The 17231-nt window shown below is 40.4% G+C and overlaps 1 protein-coding gene across 1 annotated transcript; it reads right to left on the bottom strand.

The window, feature by feature from the left end:
• Window positions 1-409: 409 nt before the first annotated feature.
• LOC101175289 (E3 ubiquitin-protein ligase TRIM39) lies at window positions 410-17074 on the bottom strand. The gene is made up of 15 exons (XM_011492673.3): window positions 16903-17074; window positions 13671-13812; window positions 13352-13586; window positions 11760-11953; window positions 10992-11096; window positions 9077-9172; window positions 7053-7286; window positions 6834-6981; window positions 5456-5503; window positions 5336-5362; window positions 4047-4111; window positions 3848-3958; window positions 3595-3713; window positions 2157-2253; window positions 410-2038 (listed from the first exon to the last, which is right to left on the bottom strand). Exons 1-15 carry the CDS (start codon window positions 16992-16994, stop codon window positions 1886-1888), a joined length of 1866 nt encoding a protein of 621 aa, XP_011490975.2. The 5' UTR covers window positions 16995-17074; the 3' UTR covers window positions 410-1885.
• Between the last annotated feature and the right edge of the window lie 157 nt (window positions 17075-17231).

Below are 17231 nucleotides of genomic sequence, written 5' to 3'. Positions count from 1 at the left end.
CATCCAACCAGCATACAGACTAGCAAACTACCGTTATGTAAAAACAAAATTTGTCACGGCAAAAATGAAAAACTGTTTTCACATTTACGAGTAAAATTATGCACAATACAAAAAAGGAATGAAATTAAGAACATGTATCGGAAAAAAAATTCTTAAATGTTGGGATCATCTCCTGGTAGAGCTAGAATAATTATTGGTGCTTATTCTATTACAAGATTAGTAACTTGTCAATATTTGGTCTGATTCGTTGACTAGCATTTTCTTTGAGGGTGTAATAATATTATGCAGACTAGCACAAATATGATTGTATCAGTCTATTTTTCTAAGTGTAATAATGCTAACCTTATACTAAGACTGGCGTCAATATCATTACAAGTCAAGTATTTTTCTTTGAGCTTTTTTTTTTTTAAGTAGCGTAAAAATCCTATTGTGCCAAGACTAGCTTTAATATTCAAGTAAAATCTGCCTATTTATTTTTAACTTACTTTTTTAATGGCATAATAATGCTAACCCTACATTAAGACTAGCGTTCATGTCTATTACGCTTCACTACTCAATATATAGTGCGCTATATAGTGCGTTCACGATTTTTGTAGTGCTGTCTAAATTTACAATTCCAAAATGGAGTGCCGTAGAAATTCCCCAGAAGTCTGTAAAAAATCGGTGTGCATCGATGCTCGCTAGATTGGCGAATATAGACCAAAATGCATTGCATCTGAACAATTTTTGCCAAAAAAATGTATTTAAAGGTTTTTTGTTTTTATTTGTTACACCATCAACAAATTTAACTTCAGAACTCCCTGGATTCATAAAGTAATGTGCAAAAATGCTCAAATCAATTAGATTTTAACTTGTGAAATTGATGACGTCATATCCGCCATTTAAAAAAACATAATAAGGGAGCATGGTGTCAAAATTGCTTTTAAAATATCCAGAGCACTGGATAATCCCGCAGTATATAGTTTTTAGTAGTTGGGGATTAGGGTGGGAATTTGGACATAGTCAAGTCAGGTTATCTAATTCTCCGAAAAGCATTTTTTTTCAGTATCGTAACAATTGCTAATCTTAAAATGATTAGCATGGATAGCTTATGTTTGTAATATAGTCTACTTATTGTATTCTTTGATAAGCATCATTTTTTAAAAGCATAATAATGCTTACCTTATGCTAAGTAGCATTGATATGTTTATTAGTCAAGCCTGCTTCTATTCTTTGACTAGCATGTTTTTGTAGCATAATAATGCTAATCCTAATCGCCAATCTAGTGACCATCAATGCACACTGATTTTTTGCAAAGGCTTCTTGGAAATTTCTAGTGCACTCCATTTTGAAATTGTAGATTTGGACAACAATGGTGAACGCACTGACTAGTGCGTAATGAAGGAATTCAGACATAGCCTAATACTTTGGAAAGCCTTAAAATGAAAATGCTAGCCCTATGCTAAGATTAGTTTTAAAATGTTTGTCAAGCCTACTTATCTCATCTTTTGTTGCATGCGAACCATTGGTGTTATGTTAGCCTTATACTAAAATTATCTTTAGCCTATTTTCACATTTGCCTTTTGGTAAGACTAGTTTATTTCTTCACTTGTTAAATAATACCAGTTATAAATCTTACGCTAAGACTTTTGCTAAACTAACCAGTCCAGGTGCATATTTCCATGGAATTAAGTTCAAGCAGGATGTTTACAGCAATTATGTGCAAATGTTTTTATGCAGCAGACACCATTGCTACCTTCATACGTGTAAATAACTCAGTCTGGGATCATACTTAAAAATATATTTAACAAGCTAGAAATCCTATTTCCAACTACATTAGTTGTAATAAAAATGAACATATTTACAGATTAGTTTTGTACATAAAATTATCCAAACTAGGCAGGTTTCATTCTGTCAATACAATTGGTGTAATTATTAGTGGCATGTCATTCCTCCCTCCTTTGTTGGTGCACGGACTGAAGAAGGGGTAGATGTTTTCGGTGAAATTGTCGTTGAAAGTGTAGATGTGGACTTTGGCATCAACGTTGTAAAAAGACACCTGTAGGGCAGAGACACAAACCATGTACAAAGTAAATACAGGACGGAGCAATAAGGAAATGGCTACCGGTCATAGGTCTACTGTCAAAAGAAGCTCAGGAGAGTGTGGCGTTCTGTACCTGGCCTTTTTCATAATCCACAAATATTCCAATTTTATGAGGTCGGAGGTTCAAATTGACGTCTGTTGAAGGTTCAGTCCGAAAGGCATATTTACTCCTGATGAAACAGAAAACACAAAGTACAATAGTACACACAGTACAACTATTACAAGGTTGAATGAATTTACAGTTTATTTATATAAAACTGAACTCTTAGAGGTTGTTTTGGACTTGTTCAATTCTTTGCAACAAAGGTCTTTTGGGAAAATAGTCTTTGCCAGTTTGCACTGAAAAAAGGTGCGTACAAAGACCTTAAAGGTCATCAACCTGCAATACAAGGAAAAGAAACGTACAATTAATTAAATTAATTTAAATTTGATTTTTTTTTTTGTGGTGACTTTAAAAGGCCTTGACACACAGTCACTGCATACATTTTGAGCATATTGCATGTTATACATAAATATGGAAAAAGGGAGAAGCTGTGGTTCTTTACGTGAAGTTTTCACAGATGTATCACAGATGAACTATGTTAAAACCACAGAAATACATAAGAACCACGCAAATAACACGTAAATCAATCTTATACATGAACTGTGTGTGATTATTGCGCTGTTTATACGCAATTCATTGGTAATTTGTGCCTCAATTACATAATTTAAACGGGATGTGTGCGCCCTGTACGGGATATAAAAGTTATACATCTGCGGTACATACATGGACTGATCGTGGAAAGCCACAAATTTGCATATTCATTTTGCAAAAAATAATGCAGAATTGCGTAAAATTTACATAATTGCATATAAACCACATAAAATACATAAACCACATAAAATACACGACTAAATTTTGAACAGCTCAAGACTGAATTCATGTAAAGACCCATCTCCTCGACGGAGATCTGCGCACATTGGTGAATGTCGAAAGCAAGAAACACTTATGAATTACGTATATCATGCATTTACCGCAAAAAAAAACGACGTTTCCTACCTGGAGAATGGGCAAAATGTATGGAGGGACTGTGTGACGCGGCCTTGGAGTTGGGATTAAAAATGGAGATTTGCAGCCAGTATACTATAGGCCATGTGACTGAATACTTATTCAGATGAAATTGAAACTTTTAAAGTTTACACTAATTAAAAAGCCTAAAAATATTTATATGAAAAATATTGTCGTAAAAACTAAAACTGAGTATAAATGTAAAGGGAGTCTAGAATTGAACCTTGGGGAACACCACATTTAATGTTTGACTTGTATTTCTATCTTCTGTTATCTTTTTTTCAACCTTTTAGTTTTATATCTTTTCTGATTTTATGAAATATTTTAAACAAAATATATGACAGTAAAAGTAAAATTTGTCCCAAAATGAAGAGCAGATAAAAAGTAAACTTCAGGTATACTGCCCCACTTTTAGTATAGACCAAGTTTACTAACTCTTTAACTACCTCTTAACAAAACTCACTTGTCTCTCAAACTGAGGAACCAGAAGCCATTTTGTGGGGTGTAGTTTATCTTCCCCTTCCTGCTGATGGATTGCCGTGCCACTCCCAGATCCCAGTCAGTCTTCCCACCCACCTCCACCTGTGCAGAGGACACAGATCAAACACTGCAAACCTGCTAATAACCCCCTCCCATCAGGACAAATGTACAAAAGTCCAAATTTGTTAAATTCCAGAAGGTTGTTTTGTGTCTGACGTATGTTTTAAGGCTTTTACCTCCCAGTAATGTTTCCCAGAGGAAATGGGCTGTTGTCCCAGGACGCAGACAACCCGGTCAAACCTCTCTGGGTTTTCCGCCATGTGCTGGTGTCGGTCCCCGCACCACACCTGCAGGGACGCTTGCAGTTTAAAACCACCCTTGAAAAATGCATCAGAACCGCATCCTGATGATTAATAATTGAACATGAGAGCTCACAATCTTCAGGTCCTCTGACAGCACCAGTCTGGGGTGGGCCGTGTGGGAGTCCAGCGTGACGTCCACTGTATGACAAGAACATTTGATGTCCGTGGATCATCATCACTGCTTTTGGGTTAGGACCTATCGCGTCTTAAGGATTTACTTTACAAATTGAAGCAGAGGACACACAAGTCGAGAGGAAAAATTCCAGAGAAATGATGCTCCTCTACTGCCACCTTGAGGATTGTGACATAAGCAGCAAGCAGACAATGCTTGACTGCACCTCTGTGCCTTAATATATGTATATAACATGCTGTATATACTATAATAACCCTCTTTAATGTTATTTTTTGTTGGGTTCTTTTGGCTTTTTTTAATGGGGAAACCAGGACTAAGCCATACAAGACAAGCTGTTAGACTGTTCAGAAGGACGGCAAATATCTTTAAAAAAAAAAAAAAAAAAGGCCTACAATATCAGTTGAGATATTGATTTGGTCATGCAAAACTATGACTGAGGCCCACAGAGGCTAAGGGAGAAATCATATCTTCACCTAGTCAGTGCTGGAATCTTTTGGGAGGAGCTTGAGGATACACTTAAAACTAGCGTCTTTCAGTAGTGGTCAGCTGCATTCAACAATACTTACACTTCAGATACATTTATCCAATGTTTGGAACATTGGACATGGGACCAACCAATTGGTCAGTTTATAACTTGAATAACTTGCTCCCACAGAAAAAAATATACAGGATATAAAGGAAATGGCTGTTAGTTCTCTATAGAATTGGATTTTGGCTTCTTGGAGCCAGTGGGTACTTCCTGTTTGAAAGAACAGGGGGGAGTGGTCACTCAGTCCAGTTCTCATATACAGTCACTGGTTCTCACAGGAATAAAGTTACATTTTTACACAGTTTCTATTCGTCTGTGATTGATTTCTCACGTGACTCTTAGTGATAAGTTACAAATAGAATTCACAATTTTCTAAAATGTTCTGAAATCATTCCTGGAGGTTCTCCATTTATTTAGCAAAAAAATGTTTATGAATTTTTACATTAAAAAGGCAGTTAAATAACCCAGTTATTATAAAATAAGTCCCAAATCCATCTCAAACGGGTCTCAATTTGGTTTCAGTTAGAAGCAAAAAGTAAACTGAGAGTGAATTGAGACAGAAATGAGTGTTCACATGCATATGATTGAAATGTGACAAACTGCCTGAAAACTGAAGAGAAGAACTGAGATGAACGTTTTCACTAAATGAGTATCAAGACTGAAGAGAGTAATGAGTCAGCATGGATGAACGGTGACTTACGTGCGTACTCTTGCATCCTCTTTACTCCTGCAAAAAAACGGGAACACTGTTTTTTTTTCCCTGCAGTACAGATAATATATCTAAAATGGAATTTTTAAAGGTTGTAGAGTGAAAACTTACTGGGAAGAGCTTGGACTGGAACCGGTTCAATAAGGGGACCAGGAAAACCTGAAAGAAAACAGAACGTCTCAAGAATGAAGGTCGGTCCTTTTTGATCAAATCTTAAGCCTTTGTCTACCCGGACGCCAGGTTGACCCATACAAACGCTACAGGTTATTGGGTTGTCTGGGCCTGTGGAGGGTCATGGAGAAGAGTGGCTGCATCTTAACCCTCATGTTGTGTTTGAGTCCAAACTGAGCCATTTTGAAAACGGGTCAATTCTGACACAATTTAAGGATTAAGGGCAGCGCAGGTGACTTGCAGCTCCTTTGAGGCCCGAATGGCCACCTCAATGTCATGAAAATGGAACGTATGAATGTCGTGAGTATGACGTGTAGCGTGACGCATTTGTACTTTTTCTCTATAGGCGCACAGAGCAGTTTAGGTCAATAGCTGCATTTCTATTTATTAGGAAATTGCGCAAATTGGATTTGCGATAATAAATTTGCCTAATGGAAACACGATAATAAAAAAAACCTTTAGTGCTTGGGGTAAGGTTCTTTTTTCATAGGACGTATTGATATTGACATATTTCTGCAAAGGAAAGCTTTTTTTAAGTGAGTCACAAGAACAACAACCAAATGACAAAGTGCGTTTTGGTATGAACAGGCTGCCTTGGGCGCTGCACAGCGGGCGACACCAGAGGTCCCACAGCATCACACAGCTCCTCAAAAGTTGGACGTGTCATGTGGAATTGTTGGATCCACAGATCCTCAGTAAAATCACCAACAACCATCTCCCAAAATCCCTTCATCCGTAGCCCCTCCCACGTGTAAGGAGCTCGCCGCTCCACGGCCTGAAGAATAAGACGCCGACGTCTCCTTTGATAGATGATGATGAGCGCTAGTGGCGTAGCAGAAATTTACCGTACACGGATCTCCTGGAAATCATTGTTCACATCTGTCGCCATGTTTTTGAATGACTTATCGCTAAGTTAGTTTGTGTTATTCACATAATTGGGAAAATGTGTCTTTTTCACATTTCTAGAATTTTGATAAAGTTTTGCGAGTATGTGTCATGGAAACGCGTCTATTGAAACTTAGTGCCTGTTTGCCCCGTACAGATTGGAACACTTTTCGCCTTTATCCACCCGTAAGGGCAGTTGTGACCAAGGCTTTAATGAAGCTGCTCCCTTTACTTCTTCCCTTGAAGATGATCTGATTAATCTTCTTTAAAAAGAACTCTTATGTTTTGACAGAAATCCTTGAAGTAGATGGAAGTCCAGAGTCGGACATTACAGGAACAGTGAAGTACCGGGCTGCTGCCCTCAAGAGTGAAACTTTAACAATCATCCCTCCATTCTCAGACTGCTGTGGTGGATGTTTGGCTCGGTTCTGACCAGACTCGGTGACTTTCTGCAGCTCCTCTTGGAATTTCTTCACCATGGTTGCCAGAGTTCTGTACACAGCCGAGGTTCCCAGGTCACAGTTCAGGGACACTCCTGACCAGTCTTTGCTGGGGGGAGGGCTGGAGAGGGTCTGAAATGTCTGAGAAGAAGACGAGAGCGTCAAAAAAGGTCCTCTAGATTTAACCGTCAGAGGCTCCGACGTTCTCGGACCTTCACACAGTGCAGGTGGTCGTCTGACTGAGCGAGCTCGCCGAGGGCTCGGTCTCTGATCTGGAGTTCTTCAATTTCTCGCTCCAGCTGCTTGATCATGGAGTCGGCCTGTTGCTCTGCGGCTCTGCGGCTGATTTCCATCACCTCGATCAGCTCTGCCTGGGAGCGCTCGATGGCAGAGGTCAGCATGGAGAACATGCAGACGCTGCTGGCCGTCTCCCTCTCCACCGCCATCTGAGGAGAAGAGGATGACTTCAATGTCAGATCGCGTCTGTACATTGAAACTCAATTCTGATGAGCGATTGTGAATGCAGCAATAGAATTTGACAATACACTGGGGAAAAATGTGCGAGCAACATGGGAACGCCACTTTTGCAAGCTACCTCTAATTCCAACCTTTTTTCTAAAGTAGCTTCCCAATGATGCTCGAGGAGTTGGGAGGGGATTGATCGAAACCCCTCGGTATTTTTTTTGTATAAGAGACTAAAGATGATTTTATTTTTGTGAAATTCAAGATGGCGCCCCATTCCTGAGATTAAAGTTCAACAAAGCTGATTTTTGTAAGGATCATTTAAAGTAAAGTTTTTGTTTTTTAGATTTGAGCATTTTCAGTTTACATTTTATTGGGTTCTAGCCCCGCCCCCTCCAGTCAGAATGACTTTTTTTGAGCATTTGAGGAGCAAGAAAGAAACTGCTGGAGGCCTTTAATAGTTTGCGTTTTCAAAAGAGTGTCTTACTTTCAGAACAGATTTTTCCCCCCACATCTCACTTCCAGCAGTGGCATGACCACACATGTTGTCATTTTGTCATGTTTCCCACTGCGGTCTGAATTTGAATGAAGCCAGGTTATGTCTTGAACCAGGTTCATACTTTTACGATGTCATTGGTTTAAAAATGAAGTTAAATGAAAGACTACAAGATCTTATTTCTGATGTTTTCCGTGGAGAATTTGTAGGATTGAGAAAAAAGTAAAGTAACGAGTAGTAAATTACTTTTCGAAATAAGTAATGGGTAAAGTAATTTAATTACAAAATCATCCAGTGATGATTTATCTATCACTGTCACCAGGTACTAGGTGCTTGTAAATTTTGGTAATGTATTTTTGAGTATGTAGTAAAAAGGATTGCGAAAATGATAAAGTCCTGCTCCGGACATAATATAAAGCTCAAAAAACAAAAAAAGGGGTTTATAAAAATAGACTCCTCGTGTGTTCTAAACTACATATCCCCCTTTTGTAATAGTAAGATCTGCCAGCACAAAAGCCCCCCCAGCCCTTATTGGTTTACTCAGATGCTGGACAGGACAAAAAAATATTCTAAATTCTAAAATTCAATTCAGTTTTATTTATATAGCCTAATATTACAACAATAGTCATCGCAATGGGCTTCAATTGTATCAGAACATGAAATACAATAGGTAATGGCTAATTTAGCTAAACAGATTATGCTAAACTGGACATTCCTGCCCTTAAATTCTCCTTCTTGGTAAGAAAAACGGATTCCGGAAAAAAAAAGAGGAAACCTCAGGGAAAGTCCACATAAAGGAGGGATCCTTTCCCAGGACGGACAGGCGATTTACCAGAACAAGCTTATCTAACTCTACAGCTACATGTTTGAATAATGTAGTAGGTGGACTTCATCCAGATGGTACTGGGGGACGGCTGGGGGTGCGAGACGAGCCAGGGGCGAGGTACAAAAAAAAGTGCTCAAATTCTAAATACCTGTAGAAAAATGTATCTTTTAATTTTAATGTGTCAGAATAATTGTTTTCTCTAGCAACGTAGATAGAGAATTCCAATAATTAGAGCCTTAACGATTAAAAAATATCTACATATATGGGCAAATGATTTTTAATGGCCTAAAACGTGAAAAAAAATATCAATGTACTGCGGTATTCGGGGAAAAAAAGCTGATGTCAGAGTGAGATGGCATAAATGGGGCAAATAGCCAAGAAAGAACAGATGACTAAAGGACTTACAGGTTCAGGATTGGGTGTGTCTGTGTGTGTCTGTGCACTTGATTAACCTCCACTTCCGTCATTGACATCTTGATCTCTTCGATTTTCCTGGTCCTCTCTCTTATCATCTCCTGGATCTCCTGCTCGGACCCTTGCAGCTTCGGCTGGAAACAAAAACGTTCTTAGCATTAAACCCTCATGATGTCTTTGCTTAAAACCCAAAGGAACTTTAGCGAATGGTTACTTGGATGCGGCTGTTTGAATTATACCCGTTACATGACATTTACAGAATGGCAATTGATGTACATCTAGCGTGATTAAGGTTCAAGGCTCTTTACCCATGCACACACATTCATGTGTTAACCTGTAACCCCCAGGAGCAATGGTGGGTTCAGCGTCTTACCTGAGGACACTTCGATACATGGCCAGGCACGGCTAGGATCCAACCTGTGACTTTCCAATCAGAGGTTGACTACTCTTTGATAAGTCCCTGACTGGACTCTGGTATTTGAATGAATATTTTTCAAAAGTTTGCATTCCAGACAAAAACTAAAGGAAACGTCAAGCTCAAAGGAACTCCAGAAAACAAACACTTTTCAACATTTTCCTTCAAAAGGATGAATGAACCTACAGTACCCATGAAGGCTTCCCAGTTGATTCTGTCTACCAGTCTTACTCAGATGCTGTGTCTTGTTAGTATTTTGTGCTTAACCCTTGTGCTAGCCTATGGGGTCCAGGTGACCCGATCCTTACATTGACGTGTTCTCCCTACAATGACAAAGGTGGATAAAGGTGAAGAGGATTTCATGTAATCCATGGACACCAGTGAAGATCACATTTCATTGAAGAAAAAAGGTTCAGCGCACTGTCTTGTGGGGTCTAGATGACCCCACTCCCAAGTGCCTAGGATAGCACAAGAGTTAAAGGCAACCCATCATTTTTCTGAGATCTAAGAAAAAGTCCAGAAAAGTTGGGAGAGCCAAGCCATTCAGGAAGAGCTGCTAATCCACCACATCAAGGAGAGCCAGTTGAGGGCGTTCGGACGTGGTGAGAATAAAAAACCTGGGGTTGTAATTGGTTTTTCAACAGGGTGGAGGTCTATGAGCTGCAAAGGCTTTAGTATAACCCTAACTGAGCTAGAAGAAGAGGCATTGAGTTCCATACTAAGACTCTGGGTCTGTGACCTGAACCCCAAAGGTTGTGAGATGATGGATGGACTGTAAATGGCGTACACGTATATCTACCTTCCTTGAGAGCCCAAACCACTTTACTTTCACAGTCCCATTCAAACACTAGTGGCAACCAATAACCACCAGGAGCAATGTGGGCTTCGGTGTCTCGCCCAAGGACATTTCGACACATGGACCATGCACCCCCTTATTGACGGATGGACAGACGGATGAATGGATGGAATTTGTAAATCCTTTTATCAAGGACATTGGAATGGCTTTTTAGAAGCCCCTTATCAGACTAAAGCTATCTTTGGCCAAACTGCAGACAGATGAATCTATGATAATCACATTTATTCATGTCTGAATGTTGGAGATACATGGATGTCTTAACAGAGGACATGAAGTTGGCTAATGTTAGGGTAGAAGATGTCCATGATAGAGTGAGGTGGAAAAGGATGATTCGCTGTGGCGACCCCTGATGGGAAAAGCCGAAAGAGAAAGAAGATTCATGTCTGAATGTTGCCTTTTATGCTTGAAATGCTCTAAATCTAGAAGAGACAAAAGATCAAACCATTATGTATTAAAACCAGACAGAATTTTTCTTGAAGGTTGCATTGTCACGATGAGTGCTATTTTTAGAAACAAGGAAATTCCTCTGGACACATGCCAACTACAACCCATACAAAACTTTTCCAGGTAAAGTGTTCTCTTTTCTCACATTAAGGTATAAATTTCCTCCAGATTAGACAGTTTGGTTTTTTTCTGAATGTCAATATGTTGGGTTTTTTTTGTTTAAACACTTGTTACCAACCTTGGTTTCCATCCATTCGGCCTCCACAGTCACAGTGTCATGGTCGTTGTGATCCTCGATCTCGCACTCAGGGCAGATGCACACCTGGTCGGTCCTACAATACATCTGAAAAGAGCAATAAACACCATTTTAGTTTGTTCTCAGCCCTTCATAAGAAATTAAAACATCACATTTTGAGTTGTGCACAGTAAAGGCACAACAGTAAAGCCAAGGGAACACAGAGCATGTGAATGCACTAAACGTGGGTTCTTCAAATGTGCATCTAGCCCGTGGTGTTCACGACAGACAAGCAGAGAGGGGCTTCTTCTGTTTATTTTTCTAAGGTGTACTAGCGCATGTCAGCCACATACAGTTGGAAGAACTGAAATGTCAAAGAGGCACAAATCTTGCTCCAGGCTTTTTCTTTCTCGGCTGTACTCCAATATCTTGGCTTTGGCTTCATATAATTCTAGCCAAGCACAAACCGCAATTAAACAGTTGGCACTTCCGTGAATTAAAGTGGACTTCATCCATTTGTCACTACCAAATCAAAGTTTGACCTGGTCAAACTCCAATTGCCACGCATTTTGAAGGTAGAACCCAAAAACGGTTGTGGAAAGTTGCGTAGTGGTGCGCGAACCTGAGAGTTTTGAACAAGGAGGCCTGAAGCGTACGTATGCGCGTGTTTCAATAGACTTTACATTGGAAGTGATGTTGCAGAAGGCAGTGTGAACGACATCTGACACAACACAAGTGTGTGTTTTTGCAGTAATGGGAAGTGTCTCTTACCAGTATTCCTCTCTGGTGGATGGGACACACTGGGATGTTTTGGCTGCACGCTGCTCCGCTTAGCGTGTAGCGCCTGCGGGGGTTGGAGGGGCTGATCTGCCGTGGAGGTGGAGGGGCAGCAGAGATCCGGTCCGGGACTGATGAGGGTTGTGGGTTTGTGATGGGTGGAAACCGGGTGCTTGTGTGGTGCTCACCTGCCGAGGCAAAAGACAAGGAAAATAACAGGTTTTTTTGGGGGGGAGGTTTGATTTTTGGCACAAATATTCTGCTTAGAAGTTTGTTTGTTTTTTAGTCTGAAACACAGAGGTGAGTTTGCAATGTTTATAAGTATAGCTTATTAATGACAGTTCCATCCCACAACCCTTAAATGAATAAAGAAATAAAAATGGCATGTTTCTTCTGGAGGTAGATTAGGGTTAGATTTGTTACTATTCACACAAAGAAAAATAAAATATTTACAGCGGAACATAAAGGCCACTTTCTGGATTTGTCAAAAACAAATCCTTTGTTATTTTATTTTTAAAGAAGGTTTATGCAGTGGATGCAGTTTATTTTCTCCGGACAGAAACATGACTGTTGACGTTTTTGCTTGTTGGGTACTTCCTGGATGACATTTTCATGAGTCAGCAAATCGAACCAGAAGCTGCAAAAGCAGTAATTTGAAAATGTTTCATTTTTTTTTCCCCCGGCCAGGAGTCTGCTGAAAAAATGGCAAGTTTTATTGTCAGTACTGCTCTGCTTCAGCTGCTCCTGCTGGGGGTGCTGCCAGTGCAACATAATACACATGGGATTTGGCAGCGGAAAACTGTACTGGATTCAACTCCATGTCTCCTGTGGTACTCATTGAGCACAGTACAGCCCCCACCCCACCCCCCACAGCCTCCCTTTTTTTGTTATTGTCAGAAAATGACTTAAGATAAACACAAGTAACTGCACGCTGATGCATAGAATTTTGTTCTTTCTACCCTGGCATGTATGATTATCTGGACTGCAGCCCTTAGATAGAATGCCAACCTGTGATGGGATAGGCTCCAGCAACCCAATGAACCCCAAAAGGGATTGGAAAATGGACGGATGGACAGATGGATCAGGACTGCAAAGGTACATTTTACATTATATCTACCCCTCCCTGAACAAAGACACAGCTGCAGAGAAAACACCTACAAATGTGTCATTTTCATCTGTGTAAACAAACCGACAAGGTTCACTAACCAGGAATAATTTCAATTCTCAGAATTTACCTGCTGTTTACAAATCCCTCCCCTCTGTGCTCCAGGAAAATGTTTGCTCCACCAGGAAGTCCAACAAAGGGTGGCCATTGCTCAATGAGAAAACTGTCTTTGGTCTCACGCAGCTGAGACTTCTTTCAAATCCAGAGCAAACCAGAATTCCAGCCGTGAAACATCACCTGAGCTGCTTGATGAATCTCTCATCTGCTGCATCTTAACTCCACTGGTTTTAATAAACGTGACATTGACAACGTGAAAACTTGTTTATGTTAGGTTTACTTTCTGAGACTACCGGCTTTCCACATAAAATCACCGTCAAAGGTGTCAAATCCTCCAGTCCTGGACCCTCTCAGATGTACCCACCCTTTATCTTGTGCTTGTCTTGGTGTTTCTTGTGCATCTTCTTCTTCAGCTCCTCCATGAGGTGTCCCGAGCCGCCTCTGTGTCCTTTCCTCAGGGTCTGGTCCTCCTTCCCGTTCCCCACCGGCACCCCGCCCCTCATGGACTTGAACTGCTCCGTGATCTCCCGCAGCGTCCGGTTGACGTGGAGAATCGGCCGCTTGGGGAAGGACTTCTTGCACAGAGGGCACTGGAAAAGCTGGAGAGGAAGACGGAAGGCGTGAGAACGTTCAGAGAGAGAGAGAGAGAGAAAAGAAACGGCATGAAGAAGAACTTTCCACACCTCACATTGATCCCAGTATCTGGTGATGCAGGACATGCAGAAGGTGTGGCCGCATGGTATGGATGACGGGTTTGTGAACACATCCAGACAGATGGAGCAAAGGAACTGGTCGTCGGACAGAAAGCTGCCGTGGATGGACATCCTGACACAGAGATGCAGCAGAAGCAGGACAAAACATTCATTTGGAGACAAAAATCAACATTTGTCTGACGTTTTATCACTTAAAGACCCACTCTGATTATCTTTTGATCTGTTGTTAAAGTGTTCTCAGGGCTCTTTATTTACCCCTTGTGCTATCCTAGGCACTTTAACATTGGGAGTTGGGTCATCTAGACCCACTAGACAGTGCTCTGAACCTTTTTTCTTCAATGATTTGTGATCTTCACTGGTGTCCATGGATTACATGAAATCTTTCCACCTTTATCCACCTTTGTCATGGTAGGGAGAACACGTCAATGTGAGGGTGGGGTCATCTGGACCCTGTAGGACAGCACAAGGTTACATTTATGCTGTTTTCAGCCGAAATTAAAAAAGTGTTTGTCATTTTTCCAGGACGTAGTTTCTGCAGAGCAGCAGTTTATTTGAAATTCGCCTCTGAGTTGTGGGCGGGACTTTCAGTGAAGAGTGAGCCCGCCCTTGTTTCCCCACATCCATCTGTTCACACGCTCCCCCGCTATCTTACAGCCCCTCCCACCACCCCAATCTAGTACTAGAGATGCAACAGAAATGGTGAGCAATATCAGAGCTATCCAGCCGTACAGTTTAGATCCAGATTCCAGCGCAGACGAGGAAAACAAAGATGTACAAGGATCAGTTTGTCTGCACGCATCAGAACGTCACAAATACGATCTTTTTTGAATGGCGTTTCATTGATTCACACAACGATTTGAATAAAGAAAACCTGAGAAATGCAATTTTTACCCTAAAATCATTTTACACAAGTCCTCCATCAGAAAAATGCCACAAGAAGAAGTTAAAAACACCCAAAACACCATCTTGGGTGAAGGAGTTCAAAAGACCTTTGCTGGAAGGTGAAGTTATGCTCCACTCGTCTGCTGCAGTCACAGATCAAGACGCCTGGTGGATTGCAGGAATGAAGCAGAGCAAGAGTTTGTCCTTCATCACAAAGGACGGCGTGTTCCAACGGGTTCTGACGCTTTAGATCCAACAACGAAGACTATGGGGTACGACGTGGACCTGTCTTTTCCTGTGCCCAAAATCTGCTGCAGTTTTCAACTAAATTTGATTTTTGATGATCTGAATTTAAGAAATTAGCAAAAGTCTGGAAGTAGGTGGGGGCGGAGCAAAAAAACAAAACAAAAACTTGCAGTGAGGCAACCTTCCTCCACGATGGTCCTGCCCTGCACATGTTGCGTGACAAAAGGCGGCAGAGGCGAAACAGGACGTAGCTCTGATTTAGAGGCTGGATGCAGACATTGAGGTTTTTTTCAATGACTTTCTGAACTCGCTTTCTGCAGAAACACGTGAAAGCTGCAGAAGCTGCTCTGATTTGGCTGATCTGAAACCAGATGAGAGGGTCAGCTGCAGGGCAGTGAGCTGTCCGACGGGATCTGGCGCTTTGTGAGCACAGAAGGCGTTTTGGATCAGCCAGAGGGTTTCTGGACGCCGTCAGTCGCCGTCAGCCATCAGTCGGATCACCTTTTCACATGTCTTTTTCTGATTTAGAGTCAAACCAGTTGAGAATCAAATGCAAGAATAAAATAAAAAACTACTCTTTTGCATCAGAAAAGGAAAAACAATTTTCAATAATTTCCCTTAAAAACAGGAAAAATGTTCCCGTTTTAGTTCACGCTTCAGTTTAATTTAAAAAAGCGTGACTTTTTCCACACACGTTTGCTGAACCACCTCCTCACTCTCTGGCTTCTGCTCTTCCAATGTTTAAAGCAAGATTCTCCTCTAAAGGGTAGAAATTTTGGGTCGCTAAGATGTTCGCACACAGATTCAGTCTCCATGGAAACGGCTGTTTGAGAAGCAAGATTTGAGCAAACGGGACAAGTTTGGGGTAAATTATAGGAACATCAAAGGTTAAGGAGCATCTTTTTTGCCATCTGTTCTTCTATAAGTCGACCTCTGAGGTTGAAGCGCCGCGTGCTCACAGTGCCCTTGAGCCTCTCGGTTTGAGAAAAGATATTTCTCATTGAGTTGCAGCTTCAGACTCTTCAGTGTAAACTCTGACTTGCGCCTTTGAGCAAAACGTCTGCTTTGGGAATTAAACTTCCTGATTTACTTAACCCTGAAGTATCTATGATGTTAGATTTGGCCAAATGTTTTTTTGGAGTTATTTTCAATTTATTTCTTATGTCGTTTTTATTTATATTAATTTATTTTATTTTAAATTGTCTTCCTTTTTGTTTTCATCTTTATTTTTAAATTGAACTTTGTATCTTGTTAAACTATATTTTGATTTATTTTCAACTTTTGGTATTTTTATTTTTTTAATCAATTGATAAAATGAATATTGATTTTTATTACATTTAATTATTTCCTTATTTTTATATTGCATTGTATTTAGCTATTTTTCTTCCCCCTTTTTGTTAGTTACATTTTCGGGGGAGCAATGTAAACTGCTGATACTCAAAAACAAACAAACAAACCAACAAAAACAAAAGTCAAAATAACTTTTAAAGCCCTGTGGGAAACGGTTCTTGGGTTCTCTGGACATAAAGTTTAAAAAAGGTTCTGCAGAAAGTTTCTGAAGTTTTTTAACTGAAGGAAAAAACAAGAAAAAGTCCAAATTAAAGTCGTATGTGTTTGAGAAAATATAGAATTTTCAAATGTATTGAAGGCAGCACTAGAGTGGGAGTTGAACCCTCCACCAACGTTCTGACCATCAGATATAATGAGATTTGATTTTACAACTTTAGAACTTGAAGGAGAAATAATGAGGACAGGTCATGATGTGAAGTTATGTACCAGGATGAAAATGGTAAATAATTTCACAACAGAAGACCTGTTCTTTTAAACAAATGTTATTTATAAGTTTATATAAACTTTTACACTGAATAGAAACGTTTTTCAACCGTTTCTTAAAGAATTTCTCCTAAAACTTTAAACATTTTTACAAATATTTTGTGTTCTCATGTTCTCTTTTAGTAAAAATGTAGATTATAAATCTATAAAATGTTGCTAATTTGTTTATTACCTAAGCTCGGGTGTCAGAGCAGCTTTCTGATGCTGAGGACAGAAGGTTGTGAATAGTAAAGGTTCATACCTGGAACCCGGTGCGGTTCTCCTGCTGCTGCGGCTGCTGCGGCTGCTGCGGGTTCTGCGTGGACTGCTGGCGTCTGCGGCTCTCAGCTGCATAAATGTGCTTCAGCGTGTGCACAGGGATGGGAAGATTCCGGGCCACGCCCACAAGCGCATTGCTTTCTTTATGTGGTAAATGTGGCAGGACTGGTTGAGTAGGGAACGCATAAAGTCCTTTGCACAAATTCACAGAAGTAAAGCAGGCCAGAGGGCACTGAGGTTGTCTGATCTTCAACCCTTCACATTATTTTTCAATGAAAACCTGACAGTTTTTTTTTCTTCTTTTTTCCCAGA

Source organism: Oryzias latipes, chromosome 18, assembly GCF_002234675.1.
Source record: "Oryzias latipes chromosome 18, ASM223467v1".
Classification (NCBI taxonomy): Eukaryota; Metazoa; Chordata; class Actinopteri; order Beloniformes; family Adrianichthyidae; genus Oryzias; species Oryzias latipes.
This window is presented reverse-complemented; position numbering and strand designations above follow the sequence as displayed.

Coding starts and splice junctions, on each gene's coding strand:
- LOC101175289 (XM_011492673.3), bottom strand. CDS start 16,994: ATGCAGCTGAGAGCCGCAGACGCCAGCAGTCCACGCAGAACCCGCAGC. Junction 5,504..6,833: donor GCAGAAAGTCACCGAGTCTG/GTCAGAACCGAG, acceptor GTTTTCTTTCAG/GTTTTCCTGGTCCCCTTATT. Junction 4,112..5,335: donor GAGGATGCAAGAGTACGCAC/GTAAGTCACCGT, acceptor CTTGTCATACAG/TGGACGTCACGCTGGACTCC.